Source organism: Salmo salar, chromosome 06 (assembly GCF_965601325.2).
Source record: "Salmo salar chromosome 06, fSalSal1, whole genome shotgun sequence".
Lineage (NCBI taxonomy): Eukaryota > Metazoa > Chordata > Actinopteri > Salmoniformes > Salmonidae > Salmo > Salmo salar.
In genome coordinates, this window is record NC_138296.1 from 23,573,549 (window position 1) to 23,593,505 (window position 19,957).

At 43.6% G+C, this 19,957-nt stretch overlaps 2 protein-coding genes across 9 annotated transcripts in view; one reads left to right on the forward strand and one right to left on the reverse strand.

Annotated features, from left to right (window-relative positions):
* Positions 1-2,897: 2,897 nt before the first annotated feature.
* On the forward strand, positions 2,898-6,728 carry cd7al (cd7 antigen-like). Its single transcript, XM_014202866.3, has 4 exons — positions 2,898-3,088; positions 3,335-3,697; positions 4,400-4,503; positions 4,721-6,728. Exons 1-4 carry the CDS (start codon positions 3,031-3,033, stop codon positions 4,931-4,933), a joined length of 738 nt encoding a protein of 245 aa, XP_014058341.3. The 5' UTR covers positions 2,898-3,030; the 3' UTR covers positions 4,934-6,728.
* The window catches only part of LOC106601827 (trinucleotide repeat-containing gene 6C protein), an 87,023-nt gene continuing 72,460 nt past the window's right edge, over positions 5,395-19,957 (reverse strand). For 5 of the 8 annotated variants that reach the window (XM_045719937.2, XM_045719943.2, XM_045719942.2 and 2 more), the window contains 6 exons: positions 19,436-19,612; positions 18,999-19,148; positions 18,259-18,369; positions 17,279-17,503; positions 15,374-15,587; positions 5,395-15,107 (listed from right to left, as the gene is read on the reverse strand). In XM_045719937.2, the coding sequence (XP_045575893.2) occupies positions 14,732-15,107; positions 15,374-15,587; positions 17,279-17,503; positions 18,259-18,369; positions 18,999-19,148; positions 19,436-19,612 (1,253 nt within the window). In that variant the 3' untranslated portion in view covers positions 5,395-14,731. The remainder of the gene's footprint in view (positions 15,108-15,373; positions 15,588-17,278; positions 17,504-18,258; positions 18,370-18,998; positions 19,149-19,435; positions 19,613-19,957) is intronic. The other 3 variants (XM_045719939.2, XM_045719941.2, XM_045719940.2) reach the window with 3 other exon arrangements.

The window sequence follows — 19,957 nt, forward strand, 5'->3', positions numbered from 1 at the left end:
TGATCGGACCAAAATGCAGCGTTGGTTTCGTTCCACATATTTATTGGACTGTGAAACTTAATGCGATACATAATAAACTGAAGGAACAAAACAACAAACCGTGACGCAGGAGGAACAAACACACTCACAAAATATAATCACCCACAAAACCCAAGTGGGACAAACAGCAACTTAAATATGACCTCCAATTAGAGACAATGACAACCGGCTGCGTCTAATTGGAGGTCATGCCAAATAAAAACCAACCTAGAAATACAAAACTAGAAACTAAACATAGAAATACAAAAACGGACAAACACCCCCTGTCACGCCCTGACCTCCTCTATAATAGAAAATAACAACTTACTATGGTCAGGACGTGACAATTTCACTGATAGATTTTCATTCATTGTTCTGTAAAACTACACAGTATAAAAGTATCTGATTTACCTCATTTTTCTATGTTTTTGTATTTCTTTGTTTTGGGCCGTGTGTGGCTACCAATCAGGCACAGCTGTAGTTCGTTATTGCTGATTGGGAGTCACACATAAGGAGCCTGTTTTTCCTTTGGGTTTTGTGGTAGATTGTTTCTGTTTAGTATCTTGCACCTGACAGTGCTGTTTGGCTGTTGGTTTTCTTGTTTTGTTGTATCGTGTTCGTTCGTAAATTAAAACTCAAGATGAACACTAACTCCGCTGCACCTTGGTCTACTTCCACAGACAGCCGTTACACTACCCTCATACATGAACTTGATATTCAGCGCAGCATTGTTCAAAGGCAGGTTTGTCAGCTTTTGACAATCACTTCAACCAGGAACCTCAGAACTTCCTCATTAAAATAACATTTTCTATGTGTAACTTTCATTAGTTCGAAGTATATGAACTTAATTTAATAGTTTTAAACAGATGTAATTGCATGTGTTTTCTCACCCTATAATTCCTGCAGGAGTTCAATGACTTCTCTACACACCTTTAATCATTCTCATAACAAATCACTTATGGAACGTGACTACCTGACAGTTAACATTTCTGAGTCCAGATTCCAAAACATAAACAATTCAATTCCAATACCCTTAATTCTGTGCAATCGTAACAAAATATTGTTCACTAAAAGTTCATACAGATGTAATTCTTAATAGCTGAATAAAGTTAAACAGTGAGTCATTAAAAATGTATTCGTTTTATACAGAGATTCTAGAGATGAAACAGCAATGTTTAATGGTAACGTCGTAGATTGTGCCTTTCCTGTGATAATCTTATGCCCTTAGTAATTATACAATTTTGAATCCACAACTAAACATACACACATTGCACTTTTAAAAGCCTTTATGATTATTATGTCATTCAATTAGCTTCTTACAAAATACAAATGTTCCACAATGTTTAAGTACATTTCATACTGCTCACCTTGAAACTGACGACTGAAAAGGTACTCACCATGTGAAGTGACTACCTGACAGACTGGCTGCTTTTTTCCAGGCATAATAACAGGGTGTGTCTTCTGCAAGGACAGTCCACACAGACATGCACTTTGTCCTAATGCCCCCCATGCATTTGAATAATGTCCATTATATTTCACTTTTCAAACACATTTATTCAACAATATTCATAAGGGGTAATCAAAATAGGTCTCTTTTCATTAAAGTACAAAAGGTTATAGACAAATGTGGTAGCAGTGAGCCAGACGGTTGCAGGTGTTACTAATGGGTGGGTTTAAGCCCGGGTCTTCTGCGCAATATAAGACTGTGTTAGCCTTATGAGATAAAGGATACATATTCATTTGTGGAGATAAATTCAAGTATTCAGGTCTCCCTGTAGCTCAGTTGGTAGAGCATGGTGTTTGCAACGCATGGTGTTTGCAACGCCAGGGTTGTGGGTTTGATTCCCACGGGGGGCCAGCACAGCAAAAAAAATAAAAATAAAAAATAAAAAATGTATGAAATGAAATGTATGCATTCACTAGTGTAAGTCGCTCTGGATAAGAGCGTCTGCTAAATGACTAAAATGTAAATGTCTCAGCTAAGATTGCTTACTACCACATTACAATGGCAAAGCATTACTCAGATGCCATCCAGACCTGAGTTCATATAGTACTTGAAATCTTTCAAATACTTTTGAGTGTTTGCTTGAGCCTGCCTGGAGTGCCAGATGGGCAGGTGGGGTTAGGGACTATTTGGCGAGTTTGAGACTATTCCATAGTTTCCATTGTGCCAGGCAAGACCAATCAAGCACAGCAAGCGTATGTATTCGAAAGATACTACACCCAGGGCTGGTGCCATCCCCTACTGCCATTGTGAACTTGAGAAAGACATTTCACCACTAAACTGCTACAAGGTTAATGCTGTAAGGCTGACCCTGTGCTGCCCCCAGCCTGTTTCATGAATAGTGTGAAAGGAGTTGGGGAACTGTGACAGTAAAGATACACATTTCAGTTTTTACAATGGATGAATACTCTATTCGAGAGTTTAATTTTGAAAACTCCCTATGAATGATGTTGAATAAATGTTTTAGGATTAGGAAGGTTGTTATGAATGATATTGCTATGACTGGTTTCATAAAGGTGTTATGACTGGTATCATAAAGGTGTTATGATAGGTATCATAAAGGTGTTGTGACTGGTATCATAAAGGGGTTTATGACTGGTATCATAAAGGTGTTATGACTGGTATCATAAAGGTGTTATGTATACCTCCTTCATGGAAAGTGTTACCCAAATATCAGGCTGGAATTCAATTTACAGATAAGTTATTCCACACTGCACTTTCAGAAGTGCATTTGATCTTGCTGTTTTCAGTTTCCTGCATGTGCTCACAGCCGTTCAACAAATATGGTCCTGTTTCCTCTCAAATGTATTCATCTAGATTGTTGACAGTTGGGGCTTTCAAGTCTTCTTCCTGTGCTGAGCTCATAGGTGGGAGGACTATACATGTACACAATGCATAACTGCAGAGCTTCACAGTTTAGTAGCCTATAGAAACAGTCCTCCTCACATGCTTCAACATTAGAATGATATGCTAGAGCAGGTAATGTGGATCAATACATAAGTAAAACCATGAAGACCAGCTGGTATTTGATTTGGATATTCATTCTCACACTGATGATCAGCACTGGTAAGTGGTGAATTTCTGCTGCAGCACTTCCATTGAGGGGTTTCCTCCAGGGTCTGAGGTTAAAAATGTTTTGTAGGATAAAAGTTGTGCTTGGATTTGTTGGAAAATATATTCATGTTCATTTATCCATTCAATCATATTATATGCAAATACCAAAAAGTTATCATTAATAACACAATGGAGGTTATGAGTAACTTGCATCAGTTTTAATCCATTACCCTCACTAACCCACAACTATCTCTCCAGCCCGTCAGGAGGTGATGTACATAAAGAGGTCAGAGGGGCAGTCAGTGGATCTCTCCTGTACACCTGAGCAGACAGGTGGAGCCCCTGTCAGTCTCTACCTGACCCACAGGTGTGTCCGGCCTGAGAGGGAGGTGCTGTTCATAGCCAAGGACCGGAGTTCCGGGACGGTGAGGGTTAACCGGCTGTACAAAGATCGTCTGAAGGTCACAGGCGGATTGAACTCTGACCTGCTCAACGTGACCATAGCCCACCTACAGCGCACAGACACAGGCCTGTACATCTGTGAGTTTGTCTACACAGCTGACCCCTCTGACCGAACATTCTCCGGCAGTCTGGAATTCTTCCTGTTTGTTGAAGGGACAGGTACGTGATCATGATTTGGTTATAGCACTGAAAAGGAACTATCAGTGGTCACCAACCATGGACCTGGAGAGTTACTGAGGGTGCAGGCTTTAAGCCCTGTTCATCCTGTGTCCACATTCTCATTGGGGGGAATTCCGACCCGAGTTAAACGCAAGTAAATGGAATGTAATTCCCTTTTTATGCACTGTTATCTCCACGTATTCTGACCTTAGATTTAAGCATGAGAAAAGAATGCTATTCACCCCGCTTTTCGTTGGGGTGGAGATCAATGAAATGAAGGTGTGGCGGAGATGTGTCTACAGATACTCCGTATTCTGACCTTGATTTAGGGCTTTATTCAATTTGTAAAGCTGAAGTGTTACAGATTCCGCGATATAAATGTAAAGGTAATTTCCGATTGAGCCGACATATGCAGCGTTTACCGTGAATGCAGTCTCGAATCCCATTAACTACTTTGCAACTACTTAGCATGTTAGCTAACCCTTCCCCTCACCTTAACCCCTAAACCATAGCCTAGATTACATTAGCCACCTAGCTAACGTTAACCACAACAAGTTGTAATTCGTAACATATCATATGAAATGGATAACGGACATCCACAAATGAATACATACCCTACAAAACATATCATACTGATTGGAGTGTCCCAGATTTACGATTACTATGTATTTGGATAAAAGTGTGTGTGTGTTGATTGTGCAGAGAGTGTGTGTCAGTGCTCCAGCTACCCCCCACTGATCTACACCATCTCTGCAGCAGCTGGCCTGCTTCTCCTCATCCTCATCTGGCTGTGTGCAGCGGAGTGTGTAAGTAGCCTAATCCACCTGAACCTTACCACCATACCACAACCAAGCATGTTAATGTCGAAATCTAAAGGAAGGGGCAGTCCTCACTGTCACTCTCGGAATTACTTCAGTTTATTTCCAGACACATGATGAACATTGTTTTCACATCTAGTTTTAGTCAGGTATAAAGTAATGACTACATTTGTCAGTATAAAAGTATGCCTCATATCCGTTTCAGGCTAAGCTGAGAAAACGTCATAAAACACAAGCCCCCAACCCCATCTATGAGGAAATGAACAGTGGGTGTCGAGGAGCTGGAAGTGCCCAAAATAACCATCCTGTGCCTACACACCTGGAGGAAACAGAGTCCCCTGTGTACGCCAACCCCCAGGCCAGACAAGCACAGGAGAACCACTACGCCAGCCCCCGACAGATCACTCTGAAGCCCTGAGCGAACCACGCTGAGGGTGCGTGACATGTCCCCCTAATGTTTTTTAAAAGGGGAGTGGACACTGATGGCAAAAATAAGAGTACAGGAGCTTCAGATGGAAATATAAATGTTCTAACCCACTCTGACAGGTGGTGGGAAAGAGTTTCTAACTCTACCGGATCTGATGTCATTGCTTTTTCAAGTGTGTGCAAGATCGTAAGCAACGGTCAACTATTGGTCCCACCTCACCTTTCTTTTCTACAGTGTCAAGGAGTCACCCAACTATGGTTGCTCAACAAACCCACCTACAGGATGAGAATGGAAGACTTACAGAGCTAGTACATAGGTCACTGTGCCTGTATAGGTGTACTAGTGGTGATGCCCTTAATGCACAGCTGCCCTCAGAACAGGATCTAATAGGGAAAACTCCAATCTGTAAACTAATTGACAAACACCAACATCAAGAACTGACCACAACACCCTTCAACAGCCAAGAAAAAACTGCAATTTTATTAATAGTTTGAAAGAAGCTCCATAGTTCATGAAAACATTGTTTTCGGTGCATGTCATTTAACAATCACATTCTATGAGGAGAAAGAGATACATTGAGAAAATCAATCATTACAAGCCACTGACTTATTCTTTAAATCTCAGTACAGACATTTTTCCTTAATATTTCAAAAACAAAAAAGGCAAAAAGCAGCCCTAACCCCAAATCCCCGTCCCACCCATCATCCCAACAAAAACTAAATAACTGAACGAAATGACAGAATATACAGATAGCCTTGGGGGTGACGGGCACAGTGCTAAAGAGTAAGACGCTCATTGGTTTAGGAATACACAGTATAGCCATGTAGCACAAGGTCAATCTGAATACACAGTATAGCCATGTAGCACAAGGTCAATCTGAATACACAGCATAGCCATGTAGCACAAGGTCAATCTGAATACACAGCATAGCCATGTAGCACAAGGTCAATCTGAATACACAGCATAGCCATGTAGCACAAGGTCAATCTCAATACACAGCGTAGCCATGTAGCGCGAGGTCAATCTGAATACACAGCGTAGCCATGTAGCGGTAGATCAATCTGAATACACAGCATAGCCATGTAGCGGTAGGTCAATCTGAATACACAGCGTAGCCATGTAGCGCGAGGTCAATCTGAATACACAGCGTAGCCATGTAGCGCGAGGTCAATCTGAATACACAGCGTAGCCATGTAGCGCGAGGTCAATCTGAATACACAGCGTAGCCATGTAGCGCGAGGTCAATCTGAATACACAGCATAGCCATGTAGCGGTAGGTCAATCTGAATACACAGCGTAGCCATGTAGCGCGAGGTCAATCTGAATTAAGGAAGCCGGATGTTGGGGTCTTGGGGGGGGGGGGGGGGGGGTAGGTATGATCTGCTCATATGAGCACCTACCCCCAACCAAATAAAAAGAGTGGATCCCGAAACCCCTGCATAAAATGTGCCTTGTACCCATCAAAGTCCCCCCCCCCCCCCCCCCCAAACTTGTGCATAGATCATGATCATCTACAACCAGCTAGTTTTAAAAACATCCTCCAAATAAATGTGATGTCAGTTTTTTCCCTGTTCTTTAATAAGAGAGAATGACAGAGGAAAGACAGAGTAATTAATGCACAATGGTCCTTATTCAGTCAGGACAGGACTTCTAAGAAAATACAATAAAGATTCAAAACATATAGAATTTGCATGTTCTTTCACGGTCATTGTTTTGTAACAATCAAAATGAAATGATAATTTTGTTTTTAAATGTAAAGCAATTTTAATAAAATGTATATAAAGCACTCCATTTCTTTTTTTAAAGTTCATTTAAAGTCCATTATTTGGTTAGTATGTACGGTGCCTTCATAAAGTATTCACACCCCTTGACTTTTTACATATTTTGTTGTTACTTAGTGGGATTAAAATTGATTTAATTGTAATTTGTTTGGCAACGATCTACACAAAGTTCTCCGATCTCAAAGTGTAAGAAAAATGATAATATTTGTACAAAATTCATGAAAAATAAAACAAATATATCTTGATAAGTATTCAACCCCCTGAGTCAATACATGTTAGAATCACATTTGAGTCTGAGTAAGTCTCTTTCCACACCTGGATTGTGCAACATTTGTCCATTATTCTTTTCAGAATCCTTCAAGCTCTGTCGAATTGTTTGTTGATCAATGTTAGACAACCATTTTTAGGTCTTGCCATTCAAGCAGATTTGTCAAAACTAACTCGGCCACTCTGGAACATTCACAGCCTTCTTTGTACGCAACTCCAGCTTAGATTTGGCCTTGTGTTTTAGGTTATTGCCCTGCTGAAAGGTGAATTCCTCTCCCAGTGTCTAGTCTAGTGGAAAGCAGACTGAACAAGGTTTTCCTATAGGATTTTAACAATTACAAGCATACCCATAACAAGACGCAGCCACCACTATGCTTGAAAATATGGAGGGTGGTACTCTCAAACATAACACTTTGTATTCAGGACAAAAGGTTAATTGCTTTGCCACCATTTTTGAATTATTACTTTAGTGCGTTGTTGCAAGCAGGATACATGTTTCAGAATATTTTTATTCTGTACAGGCTTCCTTCTTTTCACCCTGTCAATTAGGTTAGTATTGTGAAGTAACTACAATGATAGTGAACCATCCTCAGTTTTCTCCTGTCATAGCCATTATACGCTGTAACTGTTTTAATGTCTCCATTGGCCTCATGGTGAAATCCCTGAGCAGTTTCCTTCCTCTCCGGCAACGGAGTTAGGAAGGACGCCTGTCCTGTAGTGACTGGGTGCATTGATACACCATCCAAAGTGTAATTAATAACCACCATGCTCAAAGGGATATTCAATGCCTGTTTTTTTTTTACCCATCTACCAATAGGTGGCCTTCTTCGCGAGGAATTGGAAAACCTCCCTGGTCTTTATGGTTGAATCTGTTTGAAATACACTGCTCGACAGAGAGCCCTTACAGATAATTGTATGTGTGGGGTACAAAGATGAGGTAGTCATTCAAAAATCATGTTAAACACTATTACTGCACACAGAGTCCATGCAACTTATGTGACTTGAGCACATTTTTACTCCTGAACATATTAGGCTTGTCATAACAAAAGGGGTTGAATACTTGACTCAAGACATTTCAGCTTTTCATTTTTTGTCAAATTTAGAAAATCATAATTCCACTTTGACATTATGGGGTATTGTGTAGGCCAGTGACCAAAACAATCTAAATTTAATACATTTTAAATTCAGGCTATAACAACAATATTTGGTAAAAGTCAAGGGGTGTGAATACTTTCTGAAGGCACTAAACTGCTACGGATTTAGAAACAAAGGATATTTTCTCTCTTTCTGAAATCCATAAGTTTCAGTGCTTCATTTTTTTAAACATTTTTTTCTTTTCTTCGTACATTAAAATGGAGTGGAGTTGGAACTCTGGCCTTCCTGAGACAAGATCCACTTTATGTGTGCAAGATCGTGAGCAATTATGTTTTTTTTTTGTTTTTTTTACAAAGGAAAAATGTAATCAATAAAAACGCACAGGGTTTAGATAGTCCATGAAATCAACATAGAACAAAGATGTCAAAGGTCAAATATAACATGACAACACTGTTGGATCCCAGAGTTCTGAAAGTAGCACAATATTAAAATCTTCATTCTGTAAAGTGTTTTTGTTATTCTTTTTAAAATGGAAGTATTTGTCCTTTTCTTTTTCATACAGTTAATTCCTTTTCCTCGAACTTCAGAAAAACAAAAATGGTTGTAAACCGTCAGTGGCCTTGCAGAAAACAAGAAAACATAACATGAGATTTTAACAAAAATGAAACTGAACGAAAGCTAACAAACCAAAAAGGTAGGCACCTCTGAAGTGAGCCTTGTAACCAACCCTCCTTCTGATGTCTTGTCCTTCGGTTTCTCCCTGAATAGACAGGGAGAGCTACAAGTCTCTCTACCCAAACTCTATGGCCACAGGTCTTCAAAAATACATTTTTTGTAACTTTTTTTCAATATTTGATTTTTTTGTTACTTTTCTATACTTTTTATGTTTATAATCTGAAAAAATGGTGCAATACTTATAATTAATAATCCATATTTTTTCTTGGATTATTCCACAATGAAAGCCACTACAAGGTAGATAAACACATTACAGATTAAAAACACTTATTTTCTTAAGTCCTTGAGTAAACATTTACACGTGAAGTCGCCGTCTGCCCCCAGTACTTTATCTGGCGTTGTTCGATTAGCTTGAGGGGAGGGCTGACACTCAGTGCAAAGCTAGAGTCTAATAACAATAAACATCAGAATATACTTTTGATAAGCCAAAAAACATAAAACTAATATACTGAATAGAAATAAAATGAAAAAGCGGAGACAATTCCCGCTGTAAATCACAGGCTCACAATCGTTTGAAACCTCATACATACTGTCTGTCAAACAGACACACATCCATCCATCCATGAACCATACAGTACAGGCAACCTTGTGCAAACACTCGGATACAGACGTCATTTAACCTTTTTTTTTTATACCAATCTTTTTTTTAACAATCCTCATTTTTCTAATTTAGTTCACTCGCAACAGATGTCCTCAAATATCTAGGAAGTGTATGAATGAGACAAAATTATTACAAAGTGTTCACATTACAATATTGGCGCTTCTTTTGATTCAAGTATTTGTATTCTTTATTTTTGTATTACTCTGATATGTTAATATTATATTTTTCTTCTGGGAAATATACAGAGAAGGAGAATACATAGGGGTAAGGTTGGACCTGGGGCAGAGAGAGCGGGCTTAGGGTAAAGTGGAAAGAGAAACCTAGCTGTATACATACATACACACTTGGATGTATACATGTATATAAACTAGCATGTGCATATTCAACCCAGGCCCTTGAGAAAGATTTGTTTTTTTTGTTTTCCTCTTGAAATGGGGTCCCTACCCCAGAACCTACTCTGGTCCATGATTGAGAAGCAAACGTTGCTTAAACTCCAGTTGCCTTTGAGTGATTGAAAAAGGGAGATTCTCTTGACTTCCTACACCAGTCATCCATGGTGTATATTGGTGGGTCAATAAGGTGGGGTAGGGGTGGGGGGGGGGGTAGAGTGACAGGTGGTCTCTCAGTGCTGGTGCTGCACAGAGAATCCTGAGACGCCTCTGAGGCTTGACCCCCCCAATCCCTTTTTTGTGACCCCATTCCAGTCTGTAGCCTTGGGAGCCCAGCGTGGAGCAAAACAATTCAGGTTTTTCAGAAACAGGCAATTAGTGATTGTTGCTAATGTCACACGACAACGATGAGTACGAAAAACAACTCTTGGAAGAGGGCCTTTCCCCTTTTAAGACTTGGTACCGAACAACAAATATGTGAGGTGTGTCCTGGCCCTGCTGATGCGGTGGGCCCCACCTGGACCCTAACCCAAAAACCCAGATCTGTGGCAATGTTCTGTTCTGTGGGTGGTACACTCGAGGCTGGAGGTCAGAAATGAACACCAGCGATTCAGCGTTCCAGAAGGTAGCCCCAGTAAGAGTGCCACGGTTGGGGGAAAAAGGCTTACAGACACAGAACGAGGCCTCTCAGCCAAGGAGTGCACAGCAAAAAACATACTTTAGGACTTTTTTTAAACACTTTTTTTGTACTTTAGTTTCTACTTTTTGTCAACCTCCCCCCAAAAAAGATAACATGTTTTTGGTTTTATAAAGTGTACCCGATGTGACCCATCAACAGTACACACAGACTGCCTGTTTTCTTTTGATAGCTGGGACAAGGTACTGCCTCATATGTCCTGGCCCAAATATTACCCCCTCCTCCCAGCCAACATTCCTCCATGACCATGTGCCTTTAAGTCTAGGATTCAGGAGGAAATGTAGGCTCAAAACTACTGAATCATGGAAATTGAAGGCTCATTTGACAGCAGAGACAACTCAATGGTAAATGGCAGGGCTGAAGTATATATTTTAGTCCAGTTGGCACAAGACGCATGAGGAAGGACTCCCAGAAACCCCACCACTCAGCAGGTTATTATTAGTGTTATCTAAAAGCTCTTGAAATCATCACAATGAACAACTGTACTTTACAGATGTACTTTACACAAAGCTACAGCGCCAACAGGGGAAAGCAGAGTCTACTCAGTGGTCCTCCTCCTGAGCTGTGTATGTATGAGGGATATCAGTGAGAGTGAATTACAAAGACACCACAGTGATGGGGCAGTGGGGAGGGTAGTTTGGAGTCTGCCTAGTGCTGGCTGGTATGAAAAAATGCCAGGGGGGTGGAAAGGAGGGGGTTAGACAATTGGCAGATGGTTGGTGGACTGATGGTTGATGGTTCTGAGCGCGAACCTCTGTCTTTGCATAGAAATCGAGTGCTGCGTCAGTTTATATGGTATTCAGGTTGACGGAGAGGGATAGTGGTATAGGGGTCTGTCTTTTCATTCTGCCAGAAAGCTCCTCGACAGCCTATGGAAAATAAAGCACCAGTGTGTGAGGCCTGACTGGAGTGGAGGATGTGTGTGTGGAGAGGACAACATGGGGATGGGAAGGGAGAGAGGGTGGGCTGGGCAGCAGAGGCTGTGAGAGAGGGGGAGCAGGGCTGGCCGGGTAGATAGATACCCTCTGAATCTCACACCTGATCTGACTATACATTAGAACCATCAGGTCCGCTCCTGAACCAAAACACTGACTGTCCAACAACCACACCAAATGAACCACCCCCACTGAGATCTGCAATGTCCGTATCCATAACATTCCTGTGGTGGGCTGCGTTTGCTGAGGTGCGCGTCGAACCAGAAGTATTTTAGTTTCTGCTTACGAGCAGGGGACAGGAGAGCAGCTGAACACTGCATGGAGCCGTCGAAAAAACATCCGTAAAAATCATTGTAATCATCATAAAACAAACAACATCAACAACAGCAAGTTTGACAAAAACTAAAATAACAACTCTTGTGATTGTTCCAGAAATTAAAATAATAAACCAAAAAAATGAAAACTTAACACAATTCAAAAACCTCTCCATCTCTGGTTAAAGTGATCCTTGCATGAGAGGGAGGGATAGAGAGAGGGATAGAGTGGAGGTGATGAACAACAGAAGAGAGAGGGATAGAGAGAGGGATAGAGTGGAGGTGATGAACAACAGAAGAGAGAGGGATAGAGAGAGGGATAGAGTGGAGGTGATGAACAACAGAAGAGAGAGGGATAGAGAGAGGGATAGAGTGGAGGTGATGAACAACAGAAGAGAGAGGGATAGAGAGAGGGATAGAGTGGAGGTGATGAACAACAGAAGAGAGAGGGATAGAGAGAGGGATAGAGTGGAGGTGATGAACAACAGAAGAGAGAGGGATAGAGAGAGGGATAGAGTGGAGGTGATGAACAACAGAAGAGAGAGGGATAGAGAGAGGGATAGAGTGGAGGTGATGAACAACAGAAGAGAGAGGGATAGAGAGAGGGATAGAGTGGAGGTGATGAACAACAGAAGAGAGAGGGATAGAGAGAGGGATAGAGTGGAGTAGTAGTAGTTAATACGAATCGGACAGTTCTGACAGCTGCTCTTGGGCACCAGAGGCCCGAGAGGTCCCTGGGGGAACCAGTCTGTGAGGCTCCCCAGGGAGGGAGAGGGGAAGGTGGGGTGAGAGCTGCTGCAGAGGCCTGGTGCGGAGCTTCTATGAAGTCCACCCCCTCCGCAGCAGGCAGGCACTCAATGGCCACACGATCATACAGGTTGGCAGGGCTTGTGAAAAAGGTTGAGAGATAGAGAGTAAATGACGATCCCCCTGCAGAATCCATCCACAGAACATTGCCGCAGCATCTAGTTGCGTCTCCAGAGAACAAGGCTAAAGATTTTCAGTCATGTAACAGTGATATTTACTTTGATAGAGTGAAAGGGAAAACAGGCGAGTGCTTCGGGGTCTCACACCCGATAGTGCCCAAAGTCTTTCATTCTTTCTTTCTTTCTTTCCTTTCCATTCCTTCATTTTGCTACCATTTCAGAAACTTTCCTGGTAGCACACACAGACCGCGAGAAAGGGAAGGTTTAAAATAAAAAAACAATCTGAAAACTGAAAATAGTTTCACATCTGTGTTACAGTTCATAAAGAGTTACGGAGAAGCCACGTCGTAGTAGATTGCTTTTTTTTTTTTTTTTAGTTTTTTTCTCTCGAGTTTTTCAGTGTCACACGCTTCTCCTCTTCTGATTCGTTGGCATTGAAGTGAAGGAGCTTGACGCTCTTTGCTAAGTGCTATGATAAACCACCTCTTCTTATAAACCAGTTATATATTTGTTCCATACTTTTTTGTACCAAATACAACAATGGAAAGAAAAAAATGCATCGTTTCGTCTTGTTGATAGATAAGGAACAAGTCTCATTTTGGTATAATGCCCCATACACCCCCTTCCTTACCCCTGTACCCCTCTAGTCTGTCACTGTTGTGTGAGGCTGGATTAGAAAAGACCTAGTCCGAGACTGAATAACAAGTGCTTGTTGTATATCCTTGTGTTTCACGGATAAGTGGGTCCAGCCAGCTCACACACCCAGGGGGGTGGATATAGAGAGTCCTTGCTGTTTTTGATTTTGTCTCCGCTCTTGAAAGAGGTTTGTGAGAGAAACCCTTTGAGTACTTGGGGTGGACGGTAGTAGAGAGTAGTCTGTGGCTTATATTGCACGTCACTTGAAATGGTGTGTTGGTGTAAAGGAGAGATTAGTGGACCACGGTAATGACTGAGGTCTTCCGCAGTCACAGAAAGGGGGGAACCAGACCACAAGTTCGTCCTTAAAAGAGTTGAGGTGCATTTCAAAAGAAGTGTTTTCTTACAGTTCCATAGAGCAGTGGTTACTAGACTTCAACAAGACGGTCATACACACATGTAAACACACGCCCCCGGAAATATTGACACACTGGAGTTATATTTCTCTTCGCTTATTTTGCGAATGTTTCGGGGAAACAAAACTCCATGACAAAAATGGCTTTAAAATGAACAAGGCGAAGATTTTTTGCGTTTGCATCATCAATCCCTTTAAGAGTGGTGGAGACTGAATAATATGCTTGTGACCGCCGAGGCTTCCAGTTGAGAGCTGCTGTGGCCTCAGTCTCTTACAAGCACATCCTCTCCCCTCGGGTTTCGCTGGCTCAGAAATGAGTGTGCAATTCTCAGTACGTTTTCTTCAGTAAGTACAGAGTGAGTGAGAATCAGTGAATAAAGGAGGGGAACCAGGCCAGGAGGGAGGTTAAGGCTAGTAATTAGTGCTGAGAAAAAACAAACAAGAGAAATTCCGGACTGGTAGAAAGTTCTGGAACCTTCCCGACAGGAAGGGGATGGGCTTTGGGAATGATGTGTATCTATGGTTTCTCTGAGGTGTGGATTGACTGCTGCCAGGCAGCAAGGGATTATGGGAGTTTTGAAGATGGCAGCTCGTTGTTTGAAGCAGTTAGTCTAAAATACACGTTTCACATGACAAACAGTTCTCAGAGTAAAGTTCAAATGTTTCTCTTCCTTTGTTGGTTGAGTCAAAGGCATACTCGTGCTTTTCCGAAAGTCCAAACATAAAACACTGTAACCCGAGCCTCTCGCCAAACAAATCTAAAATGAAATGTTTTTTTTTTCTTTTTAAACAAACAGAAAAATTGGAAGAGGGTGAGCAGCGTGGACACAGAAGAGTCACCTCGTCCTCCTCAAGTCTGTCCCTCGATCATCCCACCCACACTGATTATCACCACATTGATTTGCTTGGTTTTGCTCTTCTGTCTGTATACATGTATATATGTATCTGTGTAGTATTCCATTCCTCCTTTTTCTAGCATGGAGCTCTGTGACGTGGTCCTACATGGACTCCCCGCTCAGCAGGTCCCCAGGCAGCAGCGTGTTGATTGGAGTAGGACTCCCCATGACCCGCCCCTCCTCTCCACTGGGCGGTCCCCATAGACTGGAGTACTGGGGCACACCCCCCCACAGCAGGTCTCCACCAGTCTTGGCTCCACCTCCTCCCATGCCGCCACTGCTGCCGCCAGAGTTCCAGTGGGGGTGGCCAATGGGGTGCGAGGATCTGGGCCCGGAACTGCCCATCCGCGTCTGATTGACGCCTGGGTCAGCCTGCCAGCTGGTGGTTGAGGCTAGCTGCTGGCCCTGTGCAAAGAAGCGCTGGACCTCTTCCTCCCCAGCAAACTCTGCCAGGATGGTGGTGTTACCCAGAACGCACCTGGACAGGAAGAGAGACAGAGAGGTGTTATTTAGTTAGCCTCGTTGAAGTGGCCATTCTCATACACCACGCTATAGAAACTGTTTTTTTACCCTTTGTGGAAGCAGGCCGGGCACCCACTAAAAGATCTCTCTAAGTTCACATTTTTACAAATTCTAAGTTCTCCCAGTTCTAAGTTCTTTCACACCTGACAGTTGACATGACATAAGTGTTTCTGCCTACGAGCAGTGAGAGGGGCAGGAAAACTGCCAACAACATCTCCGTACATGTGCAGGGACTTCTGGGCCTTGGCGGCCTCCTCCTTGGAGCTGTAGCGCACCAATGCGTTGCCCTGGGTCAGGTTGAGGTGGAATGTGATGAGGGGGCCATGCTGCATGCATAGCGTCCGCAGGGTGGACCCGTCTATCTGGGGAGTGAGGTTCCTCAGGACCAACCAGCTACTGGTCCTGTTGGAGCTGTCTGTACTCCATGTGGTAGCTGCTATGAGGATAGAGGGGGAGGGGGAGGAGAGAGGAGGGGGATAAAGAGGGCAGAAAGAGCTAAATAAATCTAAAATGCAGAATTGCGCTATATCTAACACCATGATGTCACAATGTCAGAAGTGGATTCTCCAAGGAGCTAGGAAAGTCAGTAAGATGGGTGGTGTATTCTAAGCAGTAAGCTCTGTAGTTTAGGTAAACCACAGTGTCAGTTGATCAAGAGAGGTGCGTTCAACCACAACAAGGCATTCTCTGGGCGTTGTCTAGACCGCCTTGGCTGCACCAAAAGGGTACCAAGTCTCTGCCTGCCAGGCTACAACATACACCTCTAGAACCTGGCCTTTAGTCTGTTCACCTCTAGAACCTGGCCTTTAGTCTGTATCACCTCTAGAACCTGGCCTTTAGTCTGTATCACCTCTAGAACCTGGCCTTTAGTCTGTATCACCTCTAGAACCTGGCCTTTAGTCTGTATCACCTCTAGAACCTGGCCTTTAGTCTGTATCACCTCTAGAACCTGGCCTTTAGTCTGTATCACCTCTAGAACCTGGCCTTTAGTCTGTATCACCTCTAGAACCTGGCCTTTAGTCTGTATCACCTCTAGAACCTGGCCTTTAGTCTGTATCACCTCTAGAACCTGGCCTTTAGTCTGTTCACCTCTAGAACCTGGCCTTTAGTCTGTTCACCTCTAGAACCTGGCCTTTAGTCTGTATCACCTCTAGAACCTGGCCTTTAGTCTGTATCACCTCTAGAACCTGGCCTTTAGTCTGTATCACCTCTAGAACCTGGCCTTTAGTCTGTATCACCTCTAGAACCTGGCCTTTAGTCTATCACAACATCTCTAGAACCTGGCCTTTAGTCTGTATCACCTCTAGAACCTGGCCTTTAGTCTGTATCACCTCTAGAACCTGGCCTTTAGTCTGTATCACCTCTAGAACCTGGCCTTTAGTCTGTATCAACTCTAGAACCTGGCCTTTAGTCTGTATCACAACATCTCTAGAACCTGGCCTTTAGTCTGTATCACAACATCTCTAGAACCTGGCCTTTAGTCTGCATCACCTCTAGAACCTGGCCTTTAGTCTGTATCACCTCTAGAACCTGGCCTTTAGTCTGTATCACCTCTAGAACCTGGCCTTCAGTCATCTTCTACTCTAACTGAACATTTATGAGGGCTACAGTTTTTATGGCAAGCACAAGAAATACACTACATTTTTTGGAGAGTAAGACAGATGTTACATGAACTTCATAACTGATCAACTGCAGATGCACTGGTTGGACCAAACCCATTCAGTCAATTCATTTATCATTTATCCAGTCAGTCCCCATCCAGTTACTTAACAGCTAATCAAATAGACACCCAGACTATTTGCATTGACCCCCCCCCCCTACCCCCTTTGTTTTTACACTGCTGCTACTCGCTGTTTATTATCATGCATAGTTACTCTACCCCTACCTACATGTACAAATTACCTTGACTCGGTACCGGTTCCCCCTGTACATAGCCTCATTATTTTTATTTTATTGTGTTACTTTTGAAATATATATATTTTTTTACTTTCGTTCATTTAGTAAATATTTTCTTAACTCCATTTTCTTAAAACTGCATTGTTGGTTAAGCATTTCACAGTAAGGTCAGCTCTATTTGTATACAGCCCTGTTGTATTCGGCGCATTTGACAAATACAATTTTATTTACCTGAGGAGTAGGAGCTGCTCCAGCCTTGGGCCAGGCCCAGGGAGTTGCCTCCCCAGGTGGAGGAGTGCTTGGTGGGGTTGGTGAGGCCCGGAGGGGGCCGTGTGGGGGCGGCTGTGTTACTGCGGGGCCCCTGGGGGACCTTCCACAACTCATGGGACAGAGAGACCTGGGAGGGGTGGGAGATGGGCCCCGGGGACCAGGTGGACTTCATGTCCGACAATTTACCTGAAAGAGAGATAAGAAAAAAACACAATGATTGCTTGGCAACAATTGGAGATACTTGGCATTCTTCTATCAACAACACATAGGGAACTAAACAACCCAAAACACTAGTCAGAATAATACCCTGGTAGAGGGGTTGTTGACGGTAGAGCAGAGCATTCATTCTGCTTTTCCTGTATGTGTTGAACCAAAAACAGACGTAAACACAGCTAGACTTCACACACACACACAGTCCCAGACCGCACAGTAAGCAGTACAGCACAGGGTCAGTCTCAGTCCATGCCTCACAATATGGGACAGATCAGGCCAGGAACACAGATAGACCTCTTACTAGAACTATAGTAAGATATAGTATGATATAGTATATATATACCCTCCTCCCAGTTCCCCCCCTATTCTCTTCTCTCCCCCCATGCTACACACAGGGGTGTGGCTACATCAACACCACCAGAGGGAAGATGTATGAGGGGTGCAACTAAAGCGATGGTAAGGATGGGGTCCTCCTCTGGACCAGATACTGAGCCACCAGAGACAGGGCAGGGAGGAGGTAAGGGTAGGGTTGGGACAAGCAGCAACACTGATGGGGGGCAGGGGGACAAACTAGCTCAAAGCGGAAGTGACCCCTACCCACAGATCTAGGACCAGATTATCATATCACCTGATCCTAAACATAACCACTCGGAATATGGTAGGATATAAGATTTGACCCTGTATCAGTGGTTAGAGGCGACTTCCGCCCACTCCGACAAACCGTGTACCTGGGTCGTCCGTTTCCGGGGACGACAGACTGAACGAGCTAGAGTAGGCACTGACTGGCCAATCGGTGGAGGGGGGCAGGGCCTCGTTCTGAGATGAGGTGGGGGAGGAGCCTATGGGGGCATCGCATCCAGCAAAACAAAAACAGAAGAAGAAGGGAATGGAAGAGAGAGAGAAAATCTAATAAAGAAACAGAATAAATGAAAGTGGATGACTGAATAGCTGTGGTGCTCTGTGGCTGTGTGATATGGGAGAGTTCAAAGTGTTGGGAATAAGATGATCTAGTAGTGTAGATATATGAGTGTCAGATTGTACATGCAGTTAAGTGAAGAAGCAGCAGGACCAGAAGAAAAAAAGCAGGCTCCCTCCAGTGACCTAACTGTTACAGATATTCAGTCTCCCCAACCCACTGGGATACATTGCAGGCACAGTATCTGATTTGGCCTGCAGCAGTTTTCTTTGAATGAGTCAGGTCATCTCAGACCCCCAGCTCTCCTCTCTCAAGACCAAGTCTACCAGAGGGAGAGCGCCGTCATTATGTATGTATAGGACTACTTACAACATGAACACTCCCCTCCCTCCCTCTCACCTGTCCGTCTCCCCTCCCTCCCTCACCACTGTCTCTCACCTCCCCTGTCCCTCTCCACCCCAGTCTCTCACCTCCACTGTTCCTCTCTCCCTTCCTTCTCCCCCCTCATCTCCCTCACCCTCCCTTTCCGCTTCCCTGGTCCTCCTTCCTCACCTCCGCTGCGGTCTCTCTGCAGGTAGCGGTTGACGTCCTGGATGTTGGTGTTGATGGTGGGGCCGCTGGGAACGCTCCCCGGGGTCATGTTGGGGTCGTTCTCCGGGTTGATGTTCTGCAGGCCCTTCCAGGGCACGCCCGGGCAGAACTCTGTAGGAGAAAGTGATGGTACAGGAAGTATTACAATTGTCATTCCTCTCATTCATTTACATGATTACCTGGTTTAGTAATGTACAAAATACAAAAATACAAAATGTGGTGCTTGCAATGAAACTAAACCCTTCTGATAAATTCACTTGAAAACAGAACTAATTTGGCCACATCAGTCCCATGATCATCATATTAGGTGAATTGGTTTTTGGCTGGACAGTAAGCAGTCACTGTAGCTGTCCAGGAGTGTTTTCCACCATCCCAGTCTAACTAGCCATCTAACTGACCTGGAGGCCAGGTGATGTTGGTGCCGTTGACCATCTTGTCGTTGGGGCTCTTGCCCTGGCTCCAGCTGTCTGGGGGCACCAGGGGGTTGGTGGGGGACTCGGAGCCAGGCATCATGCCGTAGGGGCTGTACCCATCCTCCATTTGGGGGGGCTTCCCGGGTGGGCCCAGGTTGGAACCTGCCAGAGACAAGAGGGGAACCGGGAAGTTGGTTAAGTACAATGTAAATTAGAACTAGAGAATGGAATACTTAGTCAGGTTTAATAGAAACCAATACAGGAGGGGTTGGGTTAAATGCGGAAGACACATTTCAGTTGAATGCATTCAGTTGTACAACTGACCAGGTATCCCCCTTTCCTAGAACATATAGTAACATTGAGATGGAAATTACAAGGTTCCACTTGAAAAACCCAAAACTACGTTCTGAAGCTGCCAACTGAGTGTCATACACCATGGTCCTTCCATATTCCCCAGTTCTACTCAGTCCAGCTCAGTAGAGTTCAATACATCTTTATTGAGTGTCA

Coding starts and splice junctions, on each gene's coding strand:
- cd7al (XM_014202866.3), top strand. CDS start 3,031: ATGAAGACCAGCTGGTATTTGATTTGGATATTCATTCTCACACTGATG. Junction 3,698..4,399: donor CCTGTTTGTTGAAGGGACAG/GTACGTGATCAT, acceptor TTGATTGTGCAG/AGAGTGTGTGTCAGTGCTCC. Junction 4,504..4,720: donor GGCTGTGTGCAGCGGAGTGT/GTAAGTAGCCTA, acceptor TATCCGTTTCAG/GCTAAGCTGAGAAAACGTCA.